The sequence below is a fragment of the Martes martes genome (assembly GCF_963455335.1).
Source record: "Martes martes genome assembly, chromosome: 16".
NCBI lineage: Eukaryota > Metazoa > Chordata > Mammalia > Carnivora > Mustelidae > Martes > Martes martes.
In genome coordinates, this window is record NC_137904.1 from 32,138,644 (window position 1) to 32,155,602 (window position 16,959).

Genomic DNA, 16,959 nt, shown 5'->3' on the forward strand with positions numbered 1-16,959 from the left:
GATATATACCCAGCAGTGATAATGCTAGATTATATAGAATTCTGTTTTAAATATTTTGAAGAATTTCCATACTGTTTTCTATGGCCGCTGCACCATGTTACATTCCCACCAACGGTGTATAGGATTCCAGTTTCTCCACCTTCTTGCCAACACTTGTTTATTTTTTTCATGGTAGCCATCCTAATGGGTATGAGGAAATACCTTGTGGTTTTGATTTGCATTCATCTGATGATTTGAATGTTGAACATTTTTCATAATGTTTATTGGTTATTTGTACATTTTTGGAGAAGTAGGTCTGTTAAGTCCTTTGCCCATATTTTAATTGTGCTTTTGGGTTTTTTGTTGTTGTTGTTGTTTTTCTGTTGTTGAGTTGTAGGAGTTCTTTATATATTTTGGATATTAACTCCTTATCAGATATGTGATTTGCAAATATGGTCTCTTCCTCCATTGATTGCCCTTTCACTTTGTTTATTGTGTCCTTTGATGTATAGAAGTTCTAATTTTTTAAAGATTTATTTATGTATTTTAGAGGGTGTGCACAAGTGAGAGGGGGAGAGGGAGAGAGAATTCTCATGCAGAGACTTTCATGCAGACTCACTGAGCTCGGAGCCCAGCACAATGCTCAATCTCACCACCATGAGATCACAACCTGGGCTGAAACCAAGAGTTGGATGCTTAACTGAGTGCACCATCCAGGCACCCCAGAAGTTTTAAATTTTGATATAGTTCAATTTATTTTTGGCTCTGTTGCTTGTGCTTTTGGTGTCACGTTTAAGAAATAATTTTGAAATCTAGTATCATAAAGCTTTTCTCCTGTGTTTTCTTCTAAGAATTACATTATATGAAAACATATAAAATGTATATTCATTTGCAAATCTTTTGTTGTAGGATCAAAGTCTTATCTTTGATTAGGTCTTATGACCTGTTTTGAGTTAAATTTTGCATATGATAAAAGCTAAAGGGTTCTGTCTGCTAGGGCTGCCATAACAATACCACAGGCTGGGTGGCTTAATAACAAATTTATTTTCTCATGGTTTTGGGGCTGGAAGTTTGGTTTCTGGTGAGGCCTTTCTCTTTGACTTGGATTAAGGCTCTTCCTCACTGTGTCCTCACAGGGCCTTTTCTCTGTTTGTGCACACTTCTGTTACCTTTCTCTTCTTGGACAGACCAGTTTTGTTGGGCTAGGATACCACCCTTATGACCTTGTTTAACCCTCTTTATCTTAAAGGCCCGCTCTCTAAATAAATTTATATTAGGGCTTTAATATAGGAATTTGGGGAGGATACAATTAGTTTCATAACCAGATGCAAATTCATGTTTTACTTGTGGATATCCATTTTAAGGGGAAACTCATTTAAAATTGAGTTGTTCATTTTTTATGAGGATACGGTATCATATTATACAATTCCATGTGTCTTGATTATTGTTAGCATTGGCCGTATGTGGGGCAAATTTTGTATATGTATACATGTTCGTGTAGGTATAGCCTAATGTGATTTGCTCAAAATGTACTATGATAGAACTTATCTATCGTGATGTAAGAAAATGATCTATTTATGCATTATTTAATTAATCTGCATTTTTCACAATTGTCAAGTCTTTATAAATTAATGAAACAATACTAAAATTTTTGTATGTACATGTGATTTTTTTAGCTTAATTTCTAGAAGAATGGAATGCATTTTATATTGTTTCCCGAGATATAATCATTTAAAATTGACTGACCTTGGGGCGCCTGGGTGGGTTAGTGGGTTGGGGCCTCTGCTTTCGGCTCGGGTCATGGTCCTGGGGTGCCTGGGATCGAGCCCTGCGTCGGGCTCTCTGCTCAGTGGGGAGCCTGCTTCTCTTTCTGCCTTCCTCTCTGCCTACTTGTGATCTCTGTCTGTCAAATAAATAAAATCTTAAAAAAAAAAAAATTGACCTCAATCAGAAAAACAATTATATGATCTCTCTGATACGAGTAATTTGAGAGGCAGGGCAGGGGGTTGTTGGGGGTAGGGAAGGAAAAAATGAAACAAGATGGGGTCAGGAGGAAGACAAACCATAAGAGACTCTTAATCTCACAAAACAAACTGAGGATTACTGGGGGGTGTGGATGGGTAGGGATAGGGTGGCTGGTTTACGGACATTGAGGAGGGTATGTGCTATGGTGAGTGCTGTGAAATGTTTAACCCTGATGTTTCACAGACCTGTACCTCTGGGGCAAATAACACATTATTTGTTAATTTAAAAAAAAATTGACCTGTTTCCCAATCTTTGGAATTTGTTGAAGTAATTATGTTATAATTTAATTTATTTAAACTATATTTTCTTTTCATAATATATAGATGTGAAAATCACCATGAAAAACTTAGTGTATTTTGCTGGACTTGTAAGAAGTGTATCTGCCATCAGTGTGCACTTTGGGGAGGAATGGTGAGCAGAAAAAATTTAGCATATTACTTTTAGCTAGAAATACTTGTTTGATTTAGACAGAAAGTAATATTTTACTGTGCTTATAGAATGAAATTTAAATGCATCTGATTTATAGCAGAGGTATCATACCACAGCCTTCCTTTGTAGGAGATGTTGATGTGGAATGTGTAACCACTTACATAAATATTTTAATTGAAAACATATAAAATGTGTATTCATTTGCAAATCTTTTGTTGTAGGATCAAAGTCTTATCTTTGATCAAAGGCCAGTTGGTATGTCCTGGCCACAATTTCCAGTTTTGGTTTTCTTTAAAATGGAACAACAACTTTCAATATTGTGAAATAATACGAATGCGAACATTTGGATCCTTATGGGGTTTTTTTTCCTCTGTCCATTCTAATTCGAAAGTAGTTTTTTAAGGCATTATACCTTTTATCAGGTCTAAAACATTCAAGTTAGTTTTCCTGCAAACAGCTTTTTATTTCACAGCTCTATCTTTTGTTTAACTAATACTTAATTAAACTGTATACTTATGTAATAGGTACAATTAATGTAAATAGGCTTGAAAATAAACATAGTAAGTTCTTGGTGGGGAGAGTTAGTTATAGTGGGAGCAGAAGTTGCTAGACAACTAGACATATCTGTTAGCAATAAGAATTGATCATTCTTGGGGTGCCTCCCTGGGTAGCTCAGTCGGTTAAGCATCCATCTCAGCTCAGGCCCTGGGTTGGGTTCCATGCTGGGTATGGAGCCAACCTTTAAAAAAAAAAAAATCATTCTTTGGGCTTTAGCATATTTTAGGAAGAGAATGACAGGCATCTTGGTTGAGTAGAGTTCAATTCAGAGAGTGTTCTGTTAAGATTTGAAAACTAATGTGATAAGTAGAAAAAAATTGAATTCTTACAATTTAGTACTTAAATATTAACATATTTAATTATGTTAATATTTATTAATATAATTAATGCATATATATTATATATAATATGTTAATATTAATATTAACATAAATATTTAGTAAGAAGCAATGGAAATATTCTTTTTCATATTTAAGTGGACAGGCAAAAATCTACATCTTTTTTATCTTCAAGACCATGGTTGGGTGCTTTGGTTGGACAAGACAGTTCTGGTAAGAACTTAACTGTTAATAGGCAGTTTGTTTCTTCCTTCCTCCCTCCCTCCCTCCCTTTCTCTCTTTCTCCCATTTTCCCCTCCCTTTCTCCCTCCCTCCCTTCCTTCCTTCAGATTTATTTGTTCATTTTAGAGAGAGAGAAATAGCATAAGTGGGAGAGGGAGAGAGAATCCCAAGCAGACTCCATGCTGAGCACAGAGCCCTATGCGGGGTTTGATTTCATGACCTCAAGATCATGACTTGAGCTGCAATCAAGAGTGGGATGCTCAACTGACTGAGCCACCCAGTCATCCAGGAAGGAGTTAATTTTGCAAAGGCCTAGTGAAAAGAACTATAAGAACATGAAAAAGGCTAGTGCTGACCAAGAAGAGAGTGGCAAATAAAGTTGTGTCAGATGGTTTGAGCCATGGTTAAAGATTTTGGTTCTTTCTGATGAGTATAGATTTCTAGATTAAGTGTAAATGTTTATTGCTAAAGTTTTTCATCTGCAATCTTTAAGGATTTCCTACATAGGCCAAGTGATTTTAAGTAAGTTCTCCTTGATTTTAACAGTAAAGACAGCCAAAAAAATTTCTTTTGAAAATACTTACCACTTTATTAATACCCATGGAGTGTTGATAAAGAAGTATAATTGGTTGAAGTAAAAGAAAATGTTCTAAAACTATTTTTATTAATTTAAATAGCATGGTGGACATACCTTTAAACCTTTGGCAGAAATTTATGAGCAGCATGTTACTAAAGTGAATGAAGAGGTAGCTAAACTTCGTCGGCGTCTCATGGAACTGATCAGCCTAGTTCAAGAAGTGGTAAGACTGCTTCTGAAAGATCATTTTCCATTTTATAGTCTAGCCTATGTAATATATATTTTTTATGATATGAATCAATTATGTTGAAATCAAGATTTGAAAATCTGTAAGATTCATTTATAGTCCTTTGCACCAACTTCAAACTAGCTGAGGAATATGTATCCAAACTCCTGGCCTGTTCCACATTTGGAGCCAGAGAATTGCCTTTTCTTAGGCAGAAATAGAAAATGAATGTGTTAAATAAGTTTGTTTGATACAGAGTCAGTAATTGACTCCTAAACAGTCAGCATTGACTTTTGCAAAGTCATTATGTCATTCATTCTTTGGACCCTCAGCTTTTGGGGGTGTTTTTGCTACCAGTGAATGAGCTATTTCTGATGTTTTGAATTAGAACTCATTGGAATTGAAAGAGTAATATTTAACCCTACTCTTCAGATACTTTATGGGTCAAATAGCTTTGGTGAGGTATTTACCATTTGTAATATTATTTATATGGGGAAATGTAATGTAATAAGTTTTAAACATTTAAGTACTGAATATACTTTTGGAATTTATTTCGTTTAAAGTTGCCAGAATGGTAGTCATAACTAATGAGGTTTGAGGACCATCCCTAACTTAAGATGTCTTCATTTTACCCTTTCAGGAATCAAGATTCAAACCACTGTTCTATAACCTTTCTTATATAAAAAGTAATATATGAGTTGCATATATGCTACCTACAAAGTAATTTTAGAATGTAAACAAGTTGAATGGCTTCTCTTCGGACTTCTCTACCTTTTTTTCTATTACTTTCTCTTGGCAACATAATTTGGTCAGTAGGGAGGGTGTTCTAGCATTGAAATTCTCATTGTTTGTATTTATAATAACAATGAGTATAGGAAAGATTGTTTTCTACTTCTGGTGGTATGCTTTTATGAAATCTGCAATGTACTACTGCAGTCTTCTGAAAAAAATTTAAAACTTTGTAAACTAGAGTAGATACGGCTTTTGAAAATTTTCATTTGTTTCAGGGTTTTGCATGATGTGATCCTGGCATCAGTATATACTTCTACTTTTGAATAATGGTTTTTTTTTTATCAGAGATATGATTGGGGCTTTGAGTATGTGTTTTGTATATGGTATCTAACCAGTATTTTTTAATATCTTTCACTGTTAAAAGAGCATGTACTTTATTATGTTTGTTTACATTTAAAAGTTTTGTTCCTGATTCATTTCAGTGCACAGTTTTTTAAAGCAGTGAGTTTCCTATGACACATAAGTAATTAAAAAGTATTATTGGGTTTCACCTTTTAAGAGGAAATCAACTGATTTTAAGAATAATTGCAGTGATTGCAGTAATGCCTGTTTGCTTTTGTTTTAAAAATTCTTCAGTTTTTTTTGTGTGGGTTTTTTTTTTTTTTTTGTACCTATTTATCTTCTAGGAAAGAAATGTGGAAGCTGTTCGAAATGCAAAAGATGAGCGTGTTCGGGAAATTAGGAATGCAGTGGAAATGATGATTGCACGGTTAGACACACAGCTGAAGAATAAACTCATAACACTAATGGGTGAGTGTGTTCCTATATTGTTGAAATATGTGGTGCTTTGAACATCCTTGAGATTCATTCTTGAAAGAGTAAAGAAAGGTTGGTGAGTTGTTAATAGGCTAGGAAAAGATTGCTTTCAAAAGTAAAAGTTCCACCTATTAAATGTTACTCTGTATCAAATAACATTACATGTAATTGATATAATTTCCACTAAACTCATGGTTATGTATGCTTCTAGCTCTTTAGACTAGTGATTTACAAAGAAAATGGCCTGATTTGGCAAGCATGCCTGCCTTGTCATCATCTTCCCCCCCCCCCACCATGTAAAGTGGTTTCTTCCTTCTCTAGTTATTCTGTAATAATAATTCCTTATTCCTGTGTGTTTCCAGCCTCTTGAGACTATTTCTGTCTAGGCATTTTTTTTTTTTTCTTTTTAAGCCATTAAATTCTGGGAAAGAATTACTTCAGTAGAGTTGACTGAGTAAAAAATGTACTTTTCTAGATATTTAGATTCCTTTGGAAGAAATAATAACATTAATTTCCTTACAGAATATATTGTCATTGTGTATTCCTAGATGAATTTCATAGACCTGAATTGCAATTTGTATAAAATTGTAGTTAGGATTGATTGTGAAATCCCCTTGTCAAGAGCTACTACAATGTTAGATTGAACCTTCTGAAGCTCTGGGAAAATTTTTTAGGGTAGCTGTAGTGAAGCTTTATTTACTTGAAATTGATTCCTTATTAATGACTATATTCAATGAAAGTTAATTTCATTCTTAACCAGTAATGAGCCTGAGTGTTGGTGTTTTGTTTTTAAAATAGGTCAGAAGACATCTCTAACACAGGAAACAGAGCTCTTGGAATCCTTACTTCAGGAGGTAGAGCACCAGGTGATGAAATAATAAATGTAATGAAATAAAGTCTGTCCACAGGTTTTTAAAAAATTCATTTTTGGACAGGATTATGGAAGACCAGAAGATTAGGAGATCTATGTGCTATGTTAGGAATTTTTATGAAATAGGAATTGGCTGATTCTGTTCAAGTTTTCTCTATCATCTTTGGGAACAGGATAAAATTAACAAGATTTATTCTGTTTTGTAGGAATGCAATTATTTAACATTTCTGTTAAGGAAATTTTTATTAAGTACCAAATATATAGCTGGCATTTTTTTAGGTGTTCAGAACGTAGCAGTAGACAAAATGGCAAAAATGTCTGCCCCATAGAATGGGGTAGGTGAGGGGATCCCTGGGTGTTGCAGTTGGTTAAGCATCTGCCTTCGGCTCAGGTCATGATCTCAGGGTCCTGGAATTGAGCCCTGTGTCAGGCTCCCTGTTCAGCGGGGACCCTGCTTCTCCCTTTGCCTGCTGCTCCCCCAGCTTGTGCTCTGTCTCTCCCTGACAAATAAATATAATCTTAAAAAAAAAAAGGAATGGGGTAGGTGGGGATGAATTACATAGGGAATGAATAAAGTGTATAGTGTTAGATAATATTTGCTATATTCTGTCTTATTTTTGGTTTTGGAATTCTTGAATTTCTCTCTTTGATACCTAGCTATTTCCTCAGGTTATTCTTTTAATTGTCATCCTGGGGATTCCATTTACTTTCTTCCATTTCCTTTTTTTTTTTTTTTTTTTTTTTTAAGATTTTGTTTGTTTATTTGGGGGAGAGAGAGAGCACGCACAAATTGGGGGGGGGCAAAGGGAGAGGGAGAAGCAGGGAGAAGAAGGAGATGGGCTCCCCACTGAGCAAGGAGCCCATCTCCACTGGACGCCAGGCCAATCCCAGGACCCCAGCCAAAGGCAGATATGTAACTGGCTGAGCCACCCAGGTACCCTTTTTTAGTTATTTCTTGGATCAAATTACATGTTTCCTGATTTCCATGGCTTCCTCTCTTTTGCTTTACTTAATTGTTTTGGTATCACATATCCTCCTTTAGTTTTCTTGAGAGGTTAATCAGGACACAGTTTTCTTTGTTTTGAGAGAGAGAGACAGCAACAGTGAGGGGTGGGAGTGGGGGAGCAGGAGGAGAGAGAGAATCCTATGGAGGCTCCATGCCTAATGCAGAGCCTAACGCAGGGCAGAGCCTAACGCAGGGCGCATTTTCACAACCCTGAGGTCATGACCTGAGCTGAAATCAAGAGTCAGATGCTTCACTGATGGAGCCACCCAGGTGCCCCTCAGAATAAGTTTTTTGAGACTGCATGTCTGAAAAAATTTATGAAAAAAATATTTTCATTCAGTCTTTATACTTGATTGACAGCTTAATAGAATTCAGTACATACTTTTATTTAAAGACTCTTTTTTTTCTTTTTAATATTCTCATTCTTAATTGTGCATGCTCCCCTGTTCCAGAGATGGTTTTTTTCCCTCCAGAGAATAAACTAGCACCTTTCTGCTAGAGTGTTGGAACAAATTTAAACCATCTATAGTGGAATAGGGGCAGGGATCTGGGGATCTATGTGCCCTTTTTTTTTTTTTTAACAACTTTATTGAAGAATAACAGTGATTGGCATGTATTCAAAGTGTGTAACTTGTTAAATTTTGATAAAGTATATACCTGTAAAACTGTCACCATAGTCAAGATAGTGAACATATTTGTTATCCCCCCCAAATTTCTTTGTGCTTCTTTATAAATCTATTTCTCCCCACAATTCCTTCCCCAGGCAACCCCCTTGTCTGCTTTCTATCACAGATTAATTTACATTTTCTAGAGTTGTATATAATTGGAATCATATAATCATATAATTCACTTCTTTCAGTCAGCGAAGTCATTTTGTAGTTCATATATTAGTTTTTCTTTCCTTTTTAATTATGGGTATTCTTTTGTTTTTTTTTTTAATATTTATTTATGTAAATAATCTTTATACCCAATGTGGGGCTCAGACTCACAACCCCAAGATCAAGAGTCCCATGCTCTTCTGACTGAGCCAGCGAGGTGCTCTGTGTGTGTGTGTGTGTTTGTAATATATATACACATACATTGCAATGCATATGCCACATTTTGTTTTTCTGTTCAACTGTTTATAGTCATTTGGGTTGCTTCCTGTTTTGGCTGTTAACATAAAGTTGTAATGAACATTATGTACAAATTTCTATATGGACATATATTTCCTTTTCTCTTTGGTCTGCCTAAGCTAGAATGGCTTAGTAAATTGGTAGGTGTATGATTATCTTTTTAGTGCCTGCCAACTATTTTCTGAAGTGAGTGTACCATTTTTTATTTCCATCTGTAGTCTATGAGAGTACCAGTTCCTCCACATTATTGCCAACACATAATATACTCAATTCTTTGTATTTTAACTAGTCTAATAGAAGTGTGATAGCATTTTGTTATGTCTTTAGTTTGCATGTGTCTTATAACTAATGATGTTAAGCAGCCTTTCTTGAACTTAAGTTGCCATCTGTATATTTTCTTTGTTGAAGTATCTATTCTGATCTTAATGAAGTGTAAATTATCAACTTACTCTTTTCGTGTCATAGTTAAGAAATTTTTAGGTAATCCAAGATCATAAAAAGTTTTTCCTGTGTTTTCTTGCAGAAAACTTGTAGTCTTAGCTTTTACAATAGGCTTATGGTCTTTTAAAAATTATTTATTTATTTTTAATGTGAGGTATGAATCCAAGGTAGTTAAGTTTTTGTATATTGTTACCCATTTTTTCCACCATGATTTGTTGAAGACCAGCCTTTGTTCACTGAATTGTCTTTGCATCCCTTTAAAAAATTAGTTGTCCCTCTATATACCATTGGTCTATTTCTGGACTCTGTTCCATTTATGTATTTTTAATGACAGCACTACGCTCTTTTCATTACTGTTGCTTTTTAATAAAACAGGAAACGTTAGCTTTCCAGCTTCACTCTTCTTCTTTTTTTTTTTTTTAGAGTTGCTTTGCATTTCTTTGCAGGTTCTTTGCATTTCTATATGAATTTTAGAATCAGCTTGTTAATTTGTACCAAAGAGTTAAGGGGTTTTGATTGAAATTGCATTGGATCTGTAAATCCGTTTAGGAATATGTAACATCTTAATACTGAGTCTTTATTCATGGAGACTCTAGGTCTTTTGTAATTTCTCTCAGCAGTGTATTGTAGTTTTCAGGATACAAGTTTTTCACATTTTATGTCCGATTTATTCATTATTTCAGAATTCTTGGTGCTATAGTAAATGGTGTTTTTAAAAAAATTTTAATTTCTGATTTCTTGTGCTTGTGTAATTGATTTTTGTATATTCATCCTGTAACCTTCAATCTTGCTAAATTAATTAGTTCTAGAAGCTGTCTTGTAGATTCCTGGGGTTGCTTGCAGATAGCATGTTGTCTCTAAATATGGACAGTTTTCTTTTTGATCTGCTTATTATTTAGTTCCTTGTCAGATTTTACTGACCAGATTTTTCAGTATAATGTTGATGTAAACATGATGCTAGGAGTGAGTTTATTGTAGATACTCTCTCTCTCTCTCTCTTTTTTTTTTTTTAAGTAGGCTCCATGGCCACTGTGGAGCCCAGTGTGGCGCTCAGACCCACAACTGTGAGATGGAGAGCTGAGCTGAGATCAAGAGTCAGATGCTCAACCAACTGAGCCACCCAGGCACCCTTATTGTAGATATTCTTTATTAGGTTTTGGAATTCTGTTCCTCTTTGATGAGAATTTTCATTAGGAATGAATGTTGGACTTTGTCAAATTCTTTTTCTGCATGTATTAAGATTATCATATGGTTTTCTTTTTTCATTCTTTAAATGGATTAACTTTTTTAAAAAATTTTATTTATTTGTCAGAGAGAGTGTGCACAAGCAAGGGGGCTGCAGGCAGAGGGAGAGGCAGGTTACCCTCTGAGTAAGAGCCAATGTGGGGGCTCCATCCCAGGATCCTGGGGTCATGACCTGAGCTGAAGGCAGCTGTTTAACTGACTGAGCCACCTAGACGTCACATTAACTTTTTTAAAAACTATTTTACCAACTTTGTACTTCTGAGATAAAAACCCTGGTTTGGGGCGCCTGGGTGGCTCAGTGGGTTAAGCCTCTGCCTTCAGCTCAGGTCATGATCTCGGGGTCCTGGGATTGAGTCCCGCATCAGGCTCTCTGCTCCGCAGGGAGCCTGCTTCCTCCTCTCTCTCTCTCTGCCTGCCTCTCTGCCTACTTGTGATCTCTGTCTGTCAAATAAATAAATAAAATATTAAAAAAAAAACAAAAAAAAAACCCTGGTTTGGTTAATGTATTGTCCTTTTTTTTTTTTTTTTAAATTTATTTGACAGACAGAGATCACAAGTAGACAGAGAGGCAGGCAGAGAGAGAGGAGGAAGCTGGCTCCCTGGGGAGCAGAGAGCCCGATGCGGGGCTCGATCCTAGGACCCTAGGATGATGACCTGAGCCGAAGGCAGAGGCTTTAACCCTCTGAGCCACCCAGGCGCCCCAATGTATTGTCCTTTTAATGCATTACTGGATTTAAGATTTTGTTTAGAATTTTTGCATTTTTTGTGCCTGAGGGATATTAGACGATAATTTCCTTTTCTCAGTGTGTTTTGTCTGGCTTTGTTGTTAAAGTAATGATGGCCTCAAAAGAATTTTAAACTATGCCCTCTTCAGTATTCTGGAAGAAGTTGAATAGAATTGGTTATGGTTCCTTTAGAGGTTTGAGAGAATTCACCAGTGAAGACATTTGGGCCTTGTTTTCTTTGTGGAATGGTTTTCAACTACAAATTTAATTTCTTTAATTGATACAAAGCAGTTTATATTACTTATTTCTTATTCTTATTTTTTCTAGAGTGAGATCATGGGGTGAGGAGGGGCAAGAGGGAGAGGAAGAGACAGTCCTAAGCTGACTCCACACCTACTGTGGAGCGGACTCAGTCTCACAACCCTCAGATTATGACCTGAGCTAAAATCAAGAGTCAGATGCTTAACTGACTGAGCCACCCAGGTGCCCTTATAGTACTTATTTCTTGAGTGAGCTTTGGTAGTTTGTGTCTTTCAAGGAATTATTTCATGTGAATTTGCCAAATTTATTGGTGCAAAATTCATGATATTCTCTTGTTATCCTTTAACATTTGTAGAATGCAGTGTTATCACCTCTTTCTTTCCTGATGATGGTAGTTTTTGTCTTTTTCCCCTGATCAGTCTATCTACAGGATATCTATTCTCGTTGGTATTTTCAGATGTAGCTTTTGGTTTTTCTCTATTGTTTTTGTTTTCTATTTTATTGATTTTTGTTTTGATCTAATTTTTTTCTTTGCTTTATTTGTGTTTTATTTACTTCTTCTAAAATCTTAAGATGGGAGCTGGCGTTAACTGATTTGAGACATTTGTGTTCACAATACTTTTTTCCTTTGTGATTTATTGTTTGACCCATGGGTCATTCAGAAATGTTAGTTTCCAGATATTTCTGTAATGTCATGAGGTTAAGGTGGTTGGTGATGTTGTGTAGGTCTAGTGTATTGTTATGAATTTTCTATCTACTTGTTTTATTATTGAGAGAGGGCTCTTGACATTTTCAGCAGTAGTTTTGTATTTGTCTTATCTTTTGGCAGTTCTATCAGTTTTTGCTTCATATATTTTGAAGCCATAGTATTAGGGGCCTAACAATCTAGAATTGTTGTATTCTCTTGATTAATTGTTCCCATTATCACTGTGAAATGACCTTCTTTATCCTCATAACATTTTTTGCTTTGAAATCTATTTGATTTAAAAAAGCCACTTCATCTTTAGTGTAACTATGACATATTTTTTCTGACATTTTATTTTTAATGTATTTGTTTCTAAGTATTTAAAATCTATGTTTTGTAGGCTGCGTACAATTTGTTCTGGTCTTTTATATCCAGTTGGACAATCTTTGACTTTTAACTGGGATGTTTAGGATGTTCACATTCATTGTACTTATTGATGTGGTGAAGTTTGAGTCTGACATCTTGCTGTTTGTATTCTATTTGTCTTACCAGTTTCTTGTTCCCAGTTTGGGTCATTCTTTTTTTTTTTTTTTTTTTTTTAAAGATTTTATTTATTTATTCGACAGACAGAGATCACAAGTAGTCAGAGAGGCAGGCAGAGAGAGAAGGGGAAGCAGGCTCCCTGCTGAGCAGAGAGCCCGACGTGGGGCTCGATCCCAGGACCCTGGGATCATGACCTGGGCCGAAGGCAGAGGCTTTAACCCACTGAGCCACCCAGGCGCCCCTGGGTCATTCTTGAATTGAATTTTTTTTAATGTTAAGTATATGGATTAATCTGAACTTTAAAAAAAATCCTACAATGAACTACTTAATAAGACCTAGATCTAGGAAATGATGAGGAAATTAAAGTGGGGGAGAAAGCATTACTAGTGATGAAAAGTAACACTGACAAAAAGGGAACATTCTATCATAAGGATAAGAAGATAAGACAGTTATGATTTTGTATTCTAGGATAAACTCAAAAATCAGATACTGATGGAATTATAAGATTTTGATAAAATCACTATAGTAATAAAAATAATTTTTGAAAGTAAATATTTACATAGTGCTTACTATGTGCTTTACAAATATGAGCAACTTTATTGAGGTAGAAACTACATGAAGAGGATAATTTTTAGGAGATTGTAATTATCAAGAGTCACTTAAGAGTATATAATTAATTTAATTATTTTATTTATTAAGTTGGCTCTACACCCATTATAAAGCCCAATGTGGGGCTTGAACTCACAACGCTGAGATCAAGACCTGACCTGAGATCAAAAGGGGCACTTAAGTTGCCATCTGTATATTTTCTCCTTGAAAAGGCATAACATTCAGACTAATGGAAAATTTTTACCAAATCTTTAAATATCTGTTGCCTATCATAAGTAATTTTTTCTTAGTGAATACAAAAGTACTACATACCATTCTTTGAGACAATGTAACATTAATAACAAGTTGTAGTAAGAACAATATAAGAAAATTAAAGTTCAGTTTTATTGAAAACTAAATGACAAAATCTTAAAAATAATAGACAAAAATCAGTAGGATATTTATGAAAACAAATAAGAAAGCAAGACCAGGGTGCCTGACTGGCTCAGTAGGTGGAGCGACTCTTGATCTTGGGGTTGTGGGTTTGAGCCCCACATTGGGGGTGGAGATTACTTAAAAATATCTTAAAAATGGGGTGCCTGGGTGGCTCAGTGGGTTAAGCCTCTGTCTTCGGCTCAGGTCATGATCTCAGGGTCCTGGGATCAAGCCTCACATCAGGTTCTCTGCTCAGCAGGGAGCCTCTTCTCCTCTCTTTGCCTACCCCTCTGCCTACTTGTGATCTCTCTCTCTCTCTGTCAAATAAATAAATAAAATCCTTAAAAAAAAAAACTTCAAAAAAAAAAAAGGACTGGGTAGGGTTAATCAAAGGAATGAAATAAATGTTTCATTATCAGAAAAATCCTGATTATAACTTAAGATAAAAGGGCAAAGCCACATGAATATGTAAATAGAAATGAATAGGATAATAATTTTTAAAACATTATATTTGATTCTCATTCATCACCAAACTATTTAGCAAACCAGGAATAAGGGAACTACAGTAACTTTATGTTTTTTAATTTAAAATTTTTAAAAAGATTTTATTTATTTATTTGACAGACAGCAAGAGAGGAAACACAAGCAGAGGATGTAGGAGAGGGAGAAACAGGCCTCCCGCTGAGCAGGGAGCGTGATGCGGGCCTTGATTCCAGGACCTGGGATCATGACCTGAGCCAAAGTCAGATGCCCAGTGACTGAGCCACCCAGGGGCCCCAACAGTAACTTTATTTTAAGGGTCTATAGGAAACAGTCTAAATGGTAAAACTTGAGAATCTCTCTGATAAAGAATCAAGGGTTGCTTCCTATCATTGCTTCACTTCTGAGTGTGCTGGTCCTGTATTTTCTTTCTTTCTTTCTTTCTTTTTTTTTTTTTTTAAGATTTTATTTATTTATTTGACACAGAGAGAGCGAGCAAGAGAGAGATCACAAGTAGACAGGGAGGCAGGGAGAGAGAGTAGGAAGCAGGTTCCCCCACTGAGCAGAGAGCCTGACGTGGGGCTCAATCCCAGGATCCTGAGATGATGACCTGAGCTGCAGGCAGAGGCTTAACCCACTGAGCCACCCAGGCGCCCCCTGTATATTCTTTTTAAAAGATTTATTTATTTTAGAAAGAGAATCTCAGGCAGACTCCCCACTGAGTGTGGAGCTTGATGTGAGCTTGATGCCATGACCCCGAGATCATGACTGGAACATAACTACAAGCTGGGCACTTAACTGACTGAGCCACCCAGGCCCCGGTCCTATGTATTAAATTAAGGCAATAAATATATAAATATATTGAAAGGGAGAAATAAAATTCAGTATTTGCAGAGGATGTGGTTATCTACATAGAAAGTATATAACTTACACCTTATTAGTGAGCTAATCTTGGCTGCTGAATGTACAAGCAAGACATAAAAATCAATAGTGTTTTCATATATCAGAAATAATCAGCTAGAAAACTTAATTGAAAAAAATCCCATTCCTAATAGTAACAAAAATGAATTTTGAATAATTTTAATAAAAGATGTTGACTTTTTTTTTTTTAAGATTTTATTTATTTATTTGACAGAGAGAGATCACAGTAGGCAGGCAGAGAGAGAAGGGGAAGCAGGCTCTCTGTTGAGCAGAGAACCCGATGTGGGGCTCGATCGCAGGAGCCTGAGATCATGACCTGAGCCGAAGGCAGAGGCTTAACCCACTGAGCCACCCAGGCGCCCCTAAAAAGATTTTATTTGTTAGGGAGAGAATGAGCAGTGGGAAGGGGTAGTGGGAGGAGGGGAGAGAGAAGCAGACTCCCTGCTGAGCAGGAAGCCCAATGCCGGGCTTTATCCCAGGACCTGAAGATCATGACCTGAGCTCAAGACAGACGCCTAACCAACCATAGCACCCCTGTTGAAGACATTTGTAGAACTGTTATAAAACAGGCAAGAATTGAATGAAGAAATACCCTGTATTTCATTGATTCTCAGATATATGTTATACTGTCTTTGAAATGGGATGCATCTTAACAGTTGATATAGCCATGATTTACTGACTTTTTTCCCCTTAATAGTGCATAAAATAGTTACATTTCATAATGTGGCCTATTACATTTTGTAGACTGTAGTATATTTATCTAGGGGAATGTTCAATATTACAAATATACTGTTCTCTTGGTGTCATTCTACAAGTTGTAGTTCCATCTTTATTTGAACATGAATTTTCTCAGAATTTGGTAGAATTCTAATATTAATACGAAAGAACAAGGGTCCCAAATAACCAACATACTCCTGGATTAAAAAAAAAAAAATGTTGGGATTCTTGTCCTATATCAACACATAATGTGAGAAACTTGCATATTTGTATAGGGAACTGTGCACAAGGATCTTCACTCAGGAGTTATTTTTAATAACAAAGAATGGAAAACAACCCAATTGTTCACTGATAGAGAAAAATAACTTATGTTATATTCATGCAATGATATTCTCTTTAAAACTGCTGAAATGAGTAGATTTTTAAATGTCAGTAGACAAATCTCAAACAATGGTAAGTGGAAAATGTAGGCTATATCATGACATAGCTTGATGGTATTTATGTGAAGTCTAAAAACAACATTGCTAAACATAATGTGGAAATATGTGTACAGCAATAATAAACTTCATTTAAGTGAATTATCTTAGAAGGAAATGGGATCAAGGAATGATATTTATAATATGCATTCAATAAATATTTGAATACAAGCTATATAAGTTTTGATAATTTTCATGATACCAGTCATTATTCTTCATGAGCTTTGAACTTAACATTTTATTTTTTATTTATTTATTTATTTTTTAATTTTTATTTATTTGACAGAGAGAGATCACAAGTAGGCAGAGAGAGAGGGAAGCAGGCTCCCTGCTGAGCAGAGAGCCCGATGCGGGACTCGATCCCAGGACCCTGAGATCATGACCTGAGCCGAAGGCAGCGGCTTAACCCACTGAGCCACCCAGGCGCCCCTGAACTTATCATTTTAAAGTTACAAACCTGGTTGTAGTGAGTGTTATAAATATTATTTATATGGTATTTGATAGTATATAAATTTGATAGGGCATCCATAACTAAATACTACAAACTA

The 16,959-nt window shown here is 35.7% G+C and overlaps 1 protein-coding gene across 6 annotated transcripts in view; it reads left to right on the forward strand.

Annotated features, from left to right (window-relative positions):
- Positions 1–16,959, forward strand: part of TRIM37 (tripartite motif containing 37) — a 136,369-nt gene that overhangs the window by 17,750 nt on the left and 101,660 nt on the right. For all 6 annotated transcript variants that reach the window (XM_080827180.1, XM_080827179.1, XM_080827181.1 and 3 more), the window contains exons 5-8: positions 2,328–2,415; positions 4,229–4,351; positions 5,773–5,896; positions 6,701–6,768. In XM_080827180.1, coding sequence (XP_080683306.1) covers positions 2,328–2,415; positions 4,229–4,351; positions 5,773–5,896; positions 6,701–6,768 — 403 coding nt within the window. The remainder of the gene's footprint in view (positions 1–2,327; positions 2,416–4,228; positions 4,352–5,772; positions 5,897–6,700; positions 6,769–16,959) is intronic.